The 15,986-nt window shown below is 40.8% G+C and overlaps 1 protein-coding gene across 1 annotated transcript; it reads left to right on the forward strand.

The window, feature by feature from the left end:
• Window positions 1-5,099: 5,099 nt before the first annotated feature.
• LOC122733995 (nuclear RNA export factor 1-like) lies at window positions 5,100-7,118 on the forward strand. Its single transcript, XM_043974685.1, has one exon. It carries the CDS (start codon window positions 5,100-5,102, stop codon window positions 7,116-7,118), a length of 2,019 nt encoding a protein of 672 aa, XP_043830620.1.
• The last annotated feature ends 8,868 nt before the right edge of the window (window positions 7,119-15,986 follow it).

The following is a 15,986-nucleotide window of genomic DNA, read 5'->3' on the forward strand; positions in this document are numbered from 1 at the left end:
TTCTTTGCTCTGTATATGTCATCATCGCATTATCATCACTAGGTGAAATGAATAGGAAAAATTGCTTAGCTGAGTTTAATAATAAAGAGGAAAGAAAAAGACATTTTAAAAGGGAGTTAGCATTCAGAAACAAGTATCTTGCAAAGTATTCTTTCTTTCTTTCTTTTTTGTGGGGCAATGGAGGTTAAGTGACTTGCCCAGGGTCACACAGCTAGTAAGTGTCAAGTGTCTGAGGCTGGACTTGAACTCAGGTACTCCTGAATCCAAGGCCAGTGCTTTATCCACTGCGCCACCTAGCTGCCCCACGCCCTAAAGTATTCTTAAGGCTTTTTTTTACCTTTTCTTTCAGTAGCCACCTAACATTGTCTTTCCTTCCTTTTACAAAGGGCCTACCAACAAAGCCACAAAGAGTAAGTTCATGAAAATGCAGGGGTACACAAATGCCAAAAACTTACTAGTTAAAATCACAGTAAAACACATAGACTAAAGAAGCTAAGAATAAAGCTTGGTCTTTAAAATTTATGGATCCCATTGACAAATAAAGTAAAAAAAATTAGCTCAGATAATGGCAAGCTTTTGGAAAGGAGAAAATATGATCTATAGAGGCTTGAAAGGGGTCCACAATTGAGTTAACCTTTCCTACTATCTATTGCATTGGCTTCAAAACTCAACATCATTGACATATTTGGAAGGAGAAACATCACAAGAGTAAGGACCAAAAATTACTATGTCATAAAGTTTCACATGAATGATGTCTAGAAATTTTCTCCTCTTCATAGCCAGTTGCTGGGAAAACAATAAAAAGTTGGTTACTTCTAAAGTAAGGCTTCTTAATGGCTTTTATGGCATGGGCCCCTTTGGCAGTCTAGTAAAGACTACCGACCCATTCTCAGAATAATGTTTTCAAATACATAAAATAAAATACAAATGAATACAAGGGAAATAATAATATTTAATAATCAACACATTAAAATAAAAGTTCATAGCTCTCAGGTTAAGAACTCCTACACTAAGGTACAAAAACAACCCTACTTTGTGCCATAAAACAATTAAACAATTAAATAAGGGGGCAAAACAATGATAGTAAGAATATAGAAAGAATGTATATAGTACTTGCTATGTGTCAGGCACTACACTTTACAAAAATGATCTCATTTTATCCTTATAATAACCCTATGAATTAGGTGTTATTATCTCCCACATTTTGCAGATGAGGAAATTGGGGCTGAGAGAAGTTAAATGACTTGCCCAGAGTCATACAACTATTAAGTGTCTGAGGCTGGATTTGAACGCATGTCTACCTGACTCCAGGCTCATCTCTATCTACTGCATTAACTTGCTGCATAATGCAAAATGCAATGCCTTGGCACAGTCTTTGACTGATGCATTTGAAGATTATATATTTTTTTCCTGTGTAGTGGCTCAGGAAAACTGTAAACCACTCTTTCATTCCAGTCCATTCTTCTACCAACAAGGCCCTGAGTCTCTAGCTTGTAAAGGAGATTTTCTCCAGTTATGGAACTGCAAATATTGCTTGAAATGTATTTAAGAGCAAATAAATGGATATGTGACATAATCAGGGCCTGTTCCACTCAGAATAAGCTAATCTGTCTGGGTGCCTAGACACTAGCACACTTCACCATCCAATTCACACTTAAGTTACTTTATCACCATTAACAGGCAAGAGGATTGTTATAAGTGTTTATGATTCAGCACCCATGTATGTACAAAGTGCTGTGCTAGGCCATAGATCTATACTAAGGGGGATAAGTTATGGCCTCTTGTTTTGGAGGGTCTTGTATTTTATCAGGGAGACGGGACAAGGTAATGAGAAAATTAACCAAGTAATGGAACATATTCTAAGGATCAAATTAGCTAAGTGGCATAATGGACAAACCACTAAAATTGGAGTACAAATTCTGCCTCAGACACTTATTAGTTATGTGAACCACATCTGTAAAATGGAACTAATAATAGTACTCACCTCCCAGGTGGCACAGTAGATAAAGTGCCCATCCTGGAGGCAAGAGGAACTGAGTTCAAATCCAGCCTCAGACACTTTACATACTAGCTGTGTGACCCTGGGCAAGTCACTTCACCCTGTTTGCCTCAGTTTCCTCATCCGTAAAGTGAGCAGAAGGAAATAGACAACTACTCCAGTATTTTTGCCAAGAAAATGCCAAATGCAGTCAAGAATAGTCAGACACTACTGAAAACAACCAATCAACAAAATCCTGGGCTACTCTGAGGGTTAAATCAAGATAAGAAAAGTGCTTTACAAGACCTTAGAAAGCTTTAGAAATTCCTTAGCTATTATCAAGTTAATAATCTATTTTCTTTCTTTCTTTCTTTCTTTCTTTCTTTTTTCTTGGTGAGGCATTTGGGGTTAAGTGACTTGCCCAGGGTCACATAGCTAGTAAGTGTCAAGTATCCAAGGCTGGATTTGAACTCAGGTCCTCCTGAATCCAGGGCCAGTGCTCTATCCACTGCGCCACCTAGCTGCCCCCAAGTTAATAATCTAAACCTTCAAACATCTATGATATCAAAGGTGGGTGGGGTCCTCCATTCACTGGACTAGATTATGCCTCAAGTGACTGACAGGATGAAACTGGGCTGGTGCTTGAAGACTTTCCTGCATAAGGGGACCTCCAGGTATAATAAAGTTTCCGTTAGGAGAGGAACTGGTTTTCCTTTCACATTTGTTTCTCCAACACTGAATACAGCTCCCTGCACATAGTAAGTGCTTATGAAATACTCAGGTGACTGTCATGTATTCACATTACTTATATATTAAGCTGCAGATACTAACACAGTATAATAGGAAACAACAGCTCATATTTATAAAGAACTTAAAGATTTATAAAGGGCTTTACAAACATCATTCTACTTGAGTTACCCGACAATCCAACCTGTGAAGTAGGTCTTATTATTTTTTTAATTTTCATTTTACAAATGAGGAAATGGAAGCATATGGAGATTAAATGACTTGCCTGGCACAATAAATGGCAGAGGTGGGTTTCATTTATTTATTTTTTATTATTATTTTTTTTTTTTGCAGGGCAATGAGGGATAAATGACTTGCCCATGGTCACACAGTTTGTAAGTGTCAAGTGTCTGAGGCCAAATTTGAACTCAGGTCCTCCTGAATCCAGGGCTGGTGCTTTATCCACTGTCCCACCTAACTGCCCCCAATATATCCTTCTAATAAAAATGTGCAGACTTCTTTGGGCAAATGGATTTAAAAAGGAAGATGTCAATTAAATGCATACTTTAAATGTCCCTTAAATTATAAAAAGGTTCTAGAAATGACCATCCTTCCAGAAAGAGATGCACAATTCCATACCAGAGTATTTAGCCTGCACTGAAGCTTGGAAAGGGTGTTAAACAATTTTATAGAAAATAGTTGCATTTGTATAAGGAGATAAATAAGAGAAGCACCAGAGCTACAAAATTTCTTAGCTTGTTCCAACTTTTTACAGTCATTTTTTGAGTGGTAAGAGTTTGTTCTTTTAAAGAATAAACATATTTCAAAGGCCTGTTTTATGAATTTCTGATTTTGGTATTGAAGTGGTTAACGAGCATAAATTAACCAAACTCTTCCTGAAACAAATAGAATCAGATAAAAGAAAAAATGCTTTAATCTAAATGATTTTAGAATCAATAACATTCATAAAGATAAAAGAAAAGATAGCAGCTCACAAATAGGTTTCTGTGTTTACTTAACAACCAAACAAATATTTTCTAAAGGTTTGAGAATTTTCCATACCATCTTGATACAATTGAATGGAAGACCCATTTTAGCCTAATGAGCATTATGATTAAATCATTTACTCACAGATCAAAGGAGATTTTAATTATGTAAACGAGTTGCTCAGAAACATAAAATGTTCCATTAAGCTTGACAATTAATACATACAATATTTATGAGTTCAGATTTTTTCCTTGTTAAAAATTGATTGTTACCATTTTAAAAGTTTCCTTGGATGCACTGATTGAGAAGGGGGAAAATATTTTAAAGCCATAAAACTAACAGGCATGGTAAAGATTTTATTGCCTTTTGCTTTTCCTCTTCTTTTACTTTGTGGTGCTCCAAGTGCCTTGTTACCAGATGTTCGGTGTGAGTGTACAAATATTTAGTTCCTTCACAGCATGAGCATACCACATTGCTTTGCATGCTGTGGGGGGCTCGGAATGAAAGTGGAACAAAAGCGATTTTTTAAAGAAATTAAATAAAAACACACCATAATTAACCAATAAGAGGCAAAAATGATTTTCCCCCCAGAGGGCAATCTGTGCAACTACAAGAGAGGCAGAAACTGGAATTGAAACCCAGATCTGCAAGTGAGGCGGGAACTGTAAGAGAAACTGTATTCTGCAAGTGGGGCGGGAACCAAGAGACCTGTTCCCCTGATTGTAGTGGGCATGAGTTCAAGTATACGCAAGGACATGTTACCACAAAAGCATTCATTTTATTAATTTTAATCTCTCCCTGTGGAAGGCAACTCTCTAAAAGGAGTTGCTGATCTCAATCTGTGGAGGGAGTTTGCATAACAGAAGTTTCATTTTGAAAAAAACAAAGTGTATTTTGTAGGGCAGAGGGCCCCCACAGAATTTTGCTCGCCAGCCCGCCCTCCCTCCCTCCACATCACGTGGCTGGTCCCTACCTAAAAGGACCCATGAACCCCTCCCCCCTTACCACAGAGCCTCTGATTCAATAGAGCATGATGTGCATCTCGCTCACAAAGATGTCCCTGACTCAATAAAGGTCTGTGTGTGTTCAACTGGAGCATATAAACAGTTGCCCAGCAGGCCGAGACACCATCTCAGCAACTCCAACCGGCTGGGACAGCACCGCGGGAAGCCGGCTTCCCGCGCAACCCAGGGGCGCGCGGGTGGGGGAGGGCGGGAGAAGGCGCCAACGTTGGTGGGTACGGCGCAGGCGCAGGCGCAGACGCTGGCGCTGGCGCAGGCGCAGGCACGTTGGCACAGGCACGTTGGTTCCTAGAGACCGAGGTCGAACTGTGGCTCCCGCTCTCCGTGCCTAAGGGGAGATCAGGTCGAGACAAGTTCTAGTCGGTCCGTGCCCACCCCCTCCTGCCATGGCTGACCAGAGCAAAGCAGAAGGCAGGTTTGGAGGCAAGTCTGAGAACAAGGCGGGTGGCAGCAGCGGCGGTGGTGGGAGCGGCAGCGGTGGAGGCGGTGGCGGCGGTGGCGGCGGCTATGGCGGTGGCGGTGAGCGGGCGGGCACCAGCAGCAACGGCAGTGAGAGCAGTGGCCCCCAAAGACTGAGGAAAGGCCGGGGTTTCTTCCGCTGGAAGCAGTACACCGAGGCCAAGAGGGGCTCCCCTGGCCGAGGCTTCAGCCGGGCCTCCCGATTTGTCCGAGAAGACTGCGATGATGCCAGTGAAGGCCAGGAGGCTTCCGGAATCAGGTACTCCCCACATACTTCCCGATTCAAGAGAGAAAAGTGGTGGGAGCGGGGTGGAAGCCGAATCCACGTTACCGTGAGGAGGCAAGACGGAGACAGGCCTTCCCAAGATAGGGGGGTGACCATTTCCAACCAGAACCCACCCTCCAAACAGTGGTTCAAGATCACGATTCCCAACGGCAAAAAGTACGATAAAACATGGCTGTTAAGTACAATTCAGGGCAAATGCAGCGTTCCCTTCAACCCTATTGAATTTCACTATGAAAACAACAAGGCCCATTTCTTTGTGGAGGATGCCCACACTGCTTCTGCACTTAAAGATCTTAACTACAATATCAAAGACTATGATAACCGCAGAATCTCAATTATAATCAATTCTTCAGGCCCACCTTTTTCAATACAAAATGAACTGAAACCTGAACAGGTGGAACAGTTGAAGTTTATCATGAGCAAGAGATATGATAGTTCCCAGAAATCTCTTAACTTAAAGGGCCTTCGCTCAGATCCAAACCTCATGGCCCAGAATATTGATATCGTTTTGAATCGCAAAAATTACATGTCTGCAGCGATTCAGATCATTGGCGAAAACATCCCTGAGCTCCTAGCATTGAATCTGAGTAATAACAGAATTTACAAACTAGATGACTTTTCAGAAATAGTGCCAAAGGCACCTAATCTCAAAATCCTCAACCTCTCTGGCAATGAGCTAAAGTCAGAAGGGGAGCTGGATAAAGTGAAGGAATTAAAGTTGGATGAGCTGTGGCTAAAGGGAAATCCCCTGTGTAAGGTCTTCCAAGATCAGTCCTCCTATCTTAGTGCCATCCGGGAAAGGTTCCCAAAGTTGCTGCGTCTGGATGGCTGTGAGCTGCCTCCTCCAATTGCCTTTGATGTTGAAAGTCTCACAACACTACCTGACTGCAAGGGCAGCTACTTTGGATCAGAGACCATGAAGGGCATGGTCATGTATTTCCTACAACAGTATTATTCTGTGTATGACACCGGAAACAGGCAAGGCCTGCTTGAGGCCTACCATGAGGGAGCCTGCTGTTCTCTAAGCCTCCCTGTCAGCCTTCAAAATCCATCTAGCTATAATTTGAGTGAATATGTAAAAGATAACAGAAATGTGAAAAAACTCAAAGATCCCACCCTTAGATTCCGCCTGCTAAAACACTCCCGCCTCACCGTTGTTGCTTTCCTCAATGAACTGCCAAAGACACAGCATGATGTGAATTCCTTTGTGGTAGATGTCTGTGCCCAGACCCAGACATTGCTATGTTTTTCTGTGCATGGGGTCTTCAAGGAAGTAGATGAAAAATCTCATGATACTATCAGAGCATTCACCAGAGTATTCATTGCCGTCCCATCAAATAATGCTACCAGGATGTGCATGGTGAATGATGAGCTGTTTGTAAGGAATGCCAATGCAGAAGAGATCCAAAAGGCTTTTGCCACACCACCTCCACCTCTACTTCCACGTCCACCTCTACCTGCATCCTCCTCCAGCTCCATGGCCACCGTTTCCCAAGAAAAACAGAACATGCTACAATCTTTTTCTATTCAATCTGGAATGAATCTGGAATGGTCTCAGAAATGTCTACAGGACAATAACTGGGACTTTGCTCGAGCAGCTCAAGTCTTTACACAGCTCCAGGTAGAAGGCAAGATTCCTGCAGTGGCATTTCTGAAGTGACCCAACCGAATCCCTTCCAATAGCACCACCTTCTCTGCCCTGGGGCTATCTTTATGAACTTGACTGTGACTTTGACTATGGGAAAGATTAAGCCCCAGGGATTCACCTTTCTCCTTGTTAAGACAAAGTTCAATGAAGTTTCAGCTCTTAAGTGGCTCTCAGCCCACCACCAGCATTTGCATCTTCTGGAAGTTAAAGATTCATCTGTAGAAGTGACACAAAACCAGCTTCTTTTTTCTCCCTGTGTTCTAGGTTCACCAGGAATTCTTATTTGGCCTCTCTTATCATAAAAAGTAAAGTTCCATTTTCTGTTGCCTCCAAACTAATTTTATTTACCCTTATTACCATTCCGCCTTTCATCATTTCCCCTCCAGTCCATAATATTGATAATACTGCTTTTGGAGGACTGAAGCGATAATTTATGAAGTTAAAAAATGCTTCTTTGGGTGTTTGCTGGCACAGGTCATGGCATCTAGGTATGAGGCTGAAATCACACTTAATAAGGCTTGAGGGGGGAGCTTGGGGGGGATACAGGAATGGGAAGTACAGAAACAAGCTGCAGAAGGTATGGGGTTGGGGGATAGGGTGGTAAAGAAAGGTAGGCTGCTGTGAGGAAAAGAATGGGGAGGGGCAGAGGCAGAGAGTACCACTGGATTGAGAGCGCTCAGCAGCATGGACTCAGATAGAGATGGAAGAGGGCTGGGGGAGGGGGTGGAAGGGGAAGGAGCCATTTTTATATAGGTCTCATTTTTATAAGGTTAACATGTCTGCATTATCTCAAAAGTATCAGAAGCATTTAGTGTTCTGTTGCTCTTACTGTGGATTTCTGGAACTTTTCTGAGATTTACATATCTTAGGACCAAAAGGCCTGGAAGGCAAACCTAAATGGCTTCCCCTGTTTTCAGCACATATCATTATGATGGGACTTCTGGTTAATATATGATATAGTTTGTCATTTATGCTCCTTTGATTTTGGTAACAGTTTGTTCCCTTTTGCAATCTAATTTCCTATGCTGATTAGAAGGGGTGGGAGTGTGTGGGGGGGTACAATTTTAACACATTTATTTCAGGTAACCACAAGCTTTTTCTGCTTTGTAGTTTTTATGCACCTTATTCTAAGTCACTTAATCCTCTGTCCTCCAATTCCTGAAGTTTGTTTGTAGAACTGTGATTGATAAGAGCTAGAAAAAAATCCATTACCCCAGTACGAAAGTTTCCAGCTTCACTGCTGTGTATTTATTGGGAAAGTTAAAGCAGAGAATTTCTGAACTAAGGGAAATGAAAGATTTATAAATTCTGCAATTTCTTCCCATCAGAAATTTTATCAAAAAAAAACAAATCAGGGGGATAGCAGTCTGCTGATGCTAATTTCTGGGGGGATAAACAAGAGAGATTTTAACAAAAGAGATCACTATTGAAGTCTCGAGACTAGGTCTTGGGACAACTGTCCCAGAGGCAGTCTCCATTTAATCCAGTTCAACAACTGCTTATTTAAGCACCTGTTATGTGCAAAGTACTGGGGATACTGAAGTCAGAACATAGAACATTCCTTAACAGCTGCAATTGTTTCATTATTTTTCTTTGCATCCCCAGCCTGCTGACACAGAAGAGGCTTTTAAGAAATGCTTCTTGACGTGACTCAGATCGAATTGTATGGATTGGGGTGGGGTGAGGAAGAACCTTTAAACAAAAATGAGGGGAGAGAAAGCAGGGCAGGTAAAGAAAGACTTCGTAAGGGAAGTAGTGTTTGAGTTATTAACGTTTTGACATATTTAAAGAGGTCCTAGCACTAACCAGAAAGCTTTCCAGGTATATAAAATCAGCTGGCTTTATTGATGAGTTTTTTTTTAAAGTCTGTTCAGTAGAAAACTAGATAAAAGTTACAGTTTAGAAACTTCCAGGGCCTGAGCTAAGTTTTCTGCTCTTGACCTGGAAGCTAGCAGGCTTTTCTCACTGAGGAAGACTTGAGAGCTGCTTCCAATCTGGATGTGCGGAGTCACTTTAAAGAAAAGCAGCTGTCCTAATTCCATGATACTTGTACCCATAGATTTCGCAAACTGTTTACAGAGAAGGGCCTTCAGAGATGTTTATTCTAATTCCCTTATTTTGCGAATGAGGAAATTAGGGCCTACCATCTAACCAACCTCTGCTATTCACATGATGCTAAATGGATCTGGATGAAGTTATACAACCAGGCCCCCTACAAATTTATGTTACCTAAGTTCAATTGGCTGTCACAGTGTTGAGGTAAACAAACCTAGGTGGTGCAGTATAGTGTTCGACTTAGAATCTGGAAGATCTCAATTCACATCCTGCTTCAGACACTCCCCTGCCTTCATGATCCAAGGTAAGTTATTTAGCCTCTTTGGGCCTCAGTTTCCTCATCTGTAAAATGGGGGAAATTGTACCTACTTTACAGAGATCAAATGAGATGTAAATGTTAACATGCTATATAAATTCGAACTATTATTGAATCTCTATCTTCCTCCCAATAGCAGCTGTACCAAACTTCTCCTCAAGCCTTCTACATCCTTCTATCCCATGACTTCAGCTGAAGATCTTTCTACACATTTTGTTGAGAAAATTCATGGTAAGTTTTCTCATTTCAAAGTCCCTTAAAACTATCTCCTATCTCTCTCCACCTCTCACCTCATTCCCAAGGTCAATCTCTCTACACTTGGTCTCATGCCCTCAGTCTTTTCTGGAAGATCCCCCACCTCGCCTCACCCCACCCCCTTTCCCCAATAAACATCTCCTTTCTAATCTTCAAAAGAAATAAGCTTCAGCACCAAGCACAGTACCTGGCATAGTAGGTGCTTAATAATGATTAAGAGTCTACTTTACTACACAGTAAGGCACTGTGTGCCAAGTGTCGTAGAAGAGTCACAGATAAATGATAGGATCATTGCCCTCCCAATTACATACATAAATAGAATACAAAGTAGAATGTAATAGCACCACAACAGAGATATAAGCTAATACGAGCTTTCAGAGGAACCAACATGTCACTTATGTCTAGGGACCTTAGAAAAAGCTTAATGGAGGAACTAGCTTTTGAATGAGCTTTGAAGGACGGGTAGGATATCAATAGGCAAGATATTGGGGAAGAGAATTCAAGGCATATTCTGGGAATAATAAACAGTCCAATACATATAAGACTACTGAACAAATAACGTAGGAGACGACAAACATCTGGAAGGTAGACCGGGGCTAGGTAATGAAGGACCTTGAATGCCTAGCTAAGGAGTTTGAACTTTATTCAGTAGGCAATGGAAAATTTGAGCAGAGAAGTGATCTATGATTAAGCCCATAGAGCAGAGATTTCAAACTCAAATAGAACTGGGGCCTATTTTCTGTAACCATAGAGAAAAAAAACATTATATTTATTTATTCATATTTATTTTTGTAAAGTATTTCCCAATCACATTTTTTTTCTTTTTGTGGGGGCAATGAGGGTTAAGTGACTTGCCCAGGGTCACACAGTTAGTAAGTGTCATGTGTCTGAGGCTGGATTTGAATTCTGGTCCTCCTGAATCCAGGGTCGGTGCTTTATCCACTGCGCCACCTAGCTGCCCCCTCCCAATCACATTTTAATCTGGTTTGTTCCCACTATGGAAAGTTGGGGGCAGTCTGGGCAGAGAGCTTTATATCTGACAGCTCTGCTATATAGAGAGCATGTATGGAGGGAGCTTTGCAAGCAAGCAAGCAAGGGGGGGCAGCTCCTGTCATCTGGCAGCAGAGAACATCACAAAGAAGCCTTTGTTTGCTCTAAGACTGGGATTCTTCACCTTGTTTGTGTGACACCAAACTTTCGGACAGTTGAGTCTTCGGTCCCTTTCCCAAAACCATATTTTTAAATGCATAAAAAATACATAGGACTACAAGGAAACTAATTATACTGGAATAAAGTTATCAAATATTAAAAACCCCAAATGCACAGACATCCCTGAAATCTATCTAGAGACTCCTTGTGGGTCCATGAACTCTGGGTGAAAAATCCTTTCACTGGAAGAAAGTCCATTTAGCTGCTAGCTCAGAATCAAGGACTTACAATCTTGCTTTCCCGTCTATATTTGACTTTTATTTTTCCTGGAGTCACCTCTCACACCTTACGCCCTTCCATTTTTGACATTGTATTGTCCAAGCTGACCTCCTCCCAGATTTCCTTTTTGCTGGTGTGTGGCTCTTTCATTATCTCTGATTTGACCCTAGGCCTAGAATCTGCCCCTGTGAGCTTCAGGTTTTCATGCCAGTTTCTTAGAGTGAACATTCCACCTCTCACCTTTCTGTCTGTTCATAGGCTGTCCCCCAAGACCTCACCCTCACCTTTCAGAATGAGTTTATTTTCAGTGTCACCAGACTCCATCAGGGGCCAGTTTTTCTCCTGAAAAAGTTACCTTCTATTAAGTCTGTCCGTATTTTGTACTTAGCTGGTTTTGTTGCTGTTCTGCTGGATAGAATTTAAGCAGCTTGAGGGAGGAATTGTTTTGCTTTTGTCTCTCTTCAGTTGCTAGCTCAATGCCTGGTGACAAACAGACTCAGCACTTGATAAATGCTTATTAACGCCTGAAAAAGGATGTAATGATACACTTTGAGTATGAGCACTTAAAAGGTAATGCATATTAGGGGCAGCTAGGTGGTACAGTGGATAGAGCATCGGCCCTGGAGTCAGGAGGACCTGAGTTCAAATGTGACCTCAGACACTTGACACTTACTAGCTGTGTGACCCTGGGCAAGTCACTTAACCCCAGTCGCCTCACTTTAAAAAAAAAAAGGTAATGCATATCAAGTGAGCTAACAAATGTTATGCGTTACCCTGATTGTTATGTAATGATAAATAAGGTTAGTTGGTTTGTTTTCCCCCCAGAAAAAAAAAATTGCTGTGGATTGTTTAAAATGACCTGAATGGACTTTGTCTTTAACCAGGTCAGAGAGAAAGCCAGTCCAGCTAAACTACAGGGTGTGGGAAGGGAAGTAATATGCAATGAGTCTGGCAAGATGGGTTGAGAGCAGGTTGGGAATGATTTCAACAGCTAAACCAAAGAATTTCCTTCCATACTAGAGATAACAGGGAACCACTAGAGTTGAATGTGTAGGAAAGTTAGAGGGTCTGAGCTGTACTTAAGGAAAATGACTTTAGTAGCAGTGTGGAAGCCAGATTTGATCTTGCAGAGACCGGAGGCTAGGGGACCATTGAAGAGACTGTTGTGTCTTCACAATACAGATACTTGGGAGACTGTAAAGATAAGAGTGTGTTTGACAAAAATAGAGAAGTTTGGAAGAGGGGATTGTTTGGGAGGGAAAATAATGAGTTCTGTTTTGAACATGTTGAGTTTTCAAAGTTTCTGGGACATCCCTTTTGAAATGTCTGATAGGCAATTGATGGTACTTGACTGAAACACTGGGGGAGATTGGAGAGTGATCACAGCAGTGATAATTATATCCATGGGAGGTGTTGAGATCCCAGAGAGAGAAAGTGTATATATAGGAAGGCCCACAGCAGAGCCCCAGGGAACATCCACAGTTAGGGGGCTTGAAATAGATGATGAGAAAGCAAAAGAGAGAGAGGAGTGCCTAGACAAGGTACGAGGAGAACCAGAAGAGAGCATTGTCACAAAAATCCAGGCAGATTATGTAGGACAAGAGGAACGTCAACAGTGTCAAATGCAACAGGGAGGTCAAACAGAATGAGGCTTGAAAAAAATTAAAAAGACCATGAAATCTGGCAGTTTTGGCCACTCCTCCCAAGGTAGCCCTTTCTTCTGCTACTTGGTGGCCTAGGGAAGCTGACCTTCCCTTGGTCCATTCTTCTGCTCTGTGCTAAGCTCTGCAGGTCCCAAGCTTCACTGAGGCACCTGCTGTACACCTCCTAATTCTTGACTACTCATGCATGACTCAGTAACCTAACAGTAAATGGTTCCAACTCCCACAGTTCACCTCTCTCTAGTATTTAGGGACTCAGGAGTTTTTACTAAAAATGTTTAAACCATGAGATCTTCTCAACAACTTAGAGCTCCCAAAGGCAGAGGGAAACCCTAATATATCTTTCCTTTATGCACCTGAGAAATCCAATTCAGACCAAGAGGTCTTTGGACTTAGACAGAAATGTTAATGTTGGCATTTTATTCCTCCCTGGCACTCATTTTTGGAGGCATATTTAAAAACCACTAGTGGAATATATCTAAAGGTGAGGTTTCAGTATTCAATTTACATTAACAGAAAAAAAAAACCCAGTGCTACATATGTGTGTGTATATATGTGTGTATGTGTGTGTATGCACATACATACATACATATATATATATATTCCCTAAAAGAAACAAAGCATCACTCACCTTTATTATTTAGTCTGTGAATTTACAACTGTGTACTTGTTAACCTATGAAAGTTAAATATTTATGCTTTGGCTTCCTCTAATTTTAACAACTCTAAAACTAAATCACAATTCCTTTTATATTTCATAAGCATACCAAGTAAAATATGGAACAATGTTCATAATTCAAAAAGTACATGCAAAACATTTCCACCGAATACATAATGAAGGGATTTAATGCACCTGCTTATCACCATAATCTTACTCCACTCTGAGAACTGGTACTGACTGGGTGGGGTCAGGTAAGAACTGTTGTACAATGAGTGCTAGCCTCATTTTGTAGTGGCAACAGCTTCCACCGATCAGATATCCAGCCTTAGATGCATTGTGTATGTTTACCTTTTGAGATCAATTAGTCTCTCTTCCTTCAATAAGTCATACGGAAAGAATATTGACCTTGAAACCAGGAAGACCCGAGTTCGAGTTCGAGTTCAAGCCTCTGACACAAGCAGGCTGTGTGACACTAAAAAGGTAATTTCCTTACACCAAAGTTGCCTAGGTATATGACTTCATAGGTCTAATACCTATCCCCGTGCTTGAGAGTTAAACTCTTGCTCTGTTCTAATGCTGTTTCACTGAGGCCTTTCTCAAAAGTAACCTTGCTAGTACATCTAATTTTCCAACCTCAGTCTCTCTTCCTGCCATAACTTTGCCTCTTACGTAATCCAGCAATTGTTTCTGACGTCATACATCTGCTCATTTACAAAGATCAGGATTCGAGTTTGGAGACTGTAAGTATTTTTTATATCTATACACACACACACACACACACACACACATACATATATATATATAACTGATAAGTCTTATAGACTAACCAGGCTAACCTGATATCACCAGCCCTGAAATGATTCTTTGGAGGTCAGAATTTCACTAGATTATAGAAAGCTTTCAAGTACTAATTTTTTTTAATTGTTCTTTATGTCTAATAAATGCATAGCTAGTCTTACAAATAAGGCATAAAAGCTATAGCCATTTTAGAAATTTATGTCTAAAAAGAAACAAACCTTTTTTCCCCCTAAACTTGGTTCTGGGTATTTGACTCTGTGTGTGTGTGTGTGTGTGTGTGTGTGTGTGTGTGTGTGTGTGTGTGTGTGTGTGTGTGTGTGTATACATGTACGTGTGTACACACTTAAGGAACTAGATATATTTTTAAATTAATGAATGAAGTCTGCTGCTCCCTAGTGGAATGAAATGTAATTTCATAGGACAAGAAAAATGATCCCTAAGAATGCCCTTGTATATATTATCTCAACTACCTCCATCACCCTTATACAGGTTTAATTCAGAAGAACCAGGAAACTAATGTGACTGAACATGTAGAATACTATAATGATCACATGTTCCCTAGGACATCTCTACTGCATAATTAATACAGTGACCATGTTTACCCAATACTAAAACACATAAAAATCAGAATAAGTTGACTAGATTTTTGTCTAGATGTTTCCATACATATATTCTGTAGACAAACTGTTTGGCTGGTTGCTGGAAGATTTTTCACTTTTCATCCAAACATTTGCATAACTTGGCATTGTCTATACCCTGGAATCAGAGAATCTCAGAGAGAGAGTGAGTTAGAAGTCATCCAGTCTGTTCTATTTGTGAATCAAAAAGCCTTCTACAACATACCTGATGAGCTGTTATTCATCCTTTGCTTAAGAGACCTCTAGAAACAGGGGAAAGCATTATCTCCTAAGGCATCCATTTCTAGCTTTGGAAAAATCAGGCCTCTTTCTGTCCCTTAAGGTCAAGCAAAATTGCTAATCCCTATTCTTAGAGACTTTACCTGAAACTATTACGCCTTCTATCAACTGCCAAATGGCTAAGAATACTGGACATGGAGTCAGGAGGACCTGCATTCAATCCTGCCACAGACATATACTAGCTGTGTAACCCTGAGCAAATTATTGAAACCCCCTAAGCCTCAGGTTTTCCTCATTTGGAAACAGAATAACAGTACCACTTGCCTCGCCAGGGATGAAATGAAATGTCCCAAGATGCAGTTGACAGCACTAATACTTTTAGGACACTCTACATTCAAGTAAGCTATCAACTTGGAGGTATTATATAATGAGCTATCACTCTTGTCTTGTTTTCTTGTTTTCAGTAGAATTAAGACAAGGACAGGACTAGAACAAACTGCCGTGCTACTCTTCTTCTTTATAGTTAATGTTCTGTAGAATACTGCAGAAGTGGATAAAAGTACTCATTTCTGTAATCAAATAAAAGTATGGGGAGGTAAGGTCATCCTCTGTAGATAAGGTAGGCTCTCTGAAAACATCTTCAGGACAATCCCAATAACAGCCAAGATAACAGGAGTATACATACATTCTGCTTCCATGTAATTTTAATTTCTTGCAAGGGTTTTTATATTTTGGAAGTTTTATTGCACATGGTTTAGAGATTAGGAAGTAATGAGCTGGCAAATCCATGCAAAATGTTCTTAAGTATCAGCGATCAATGGCCTATCTGAGGGGAGGGGGGTTGTGGGCT

This window comes from Dromiciops gliroides, chromosome X (genome assembly GCF_019393635.1).
Source record: "Dromiciops gliroides isolate mDroGli1 chromosome X, mDroGli1.pri, whole genome shotgun sequence".
Lineage (NCBI taxonomy): Eukaryota > Metazoa > Chordata > Mammalia > Microbiotheria > Microbiotheriidae > Dromiciops > Dromiciops gliroides.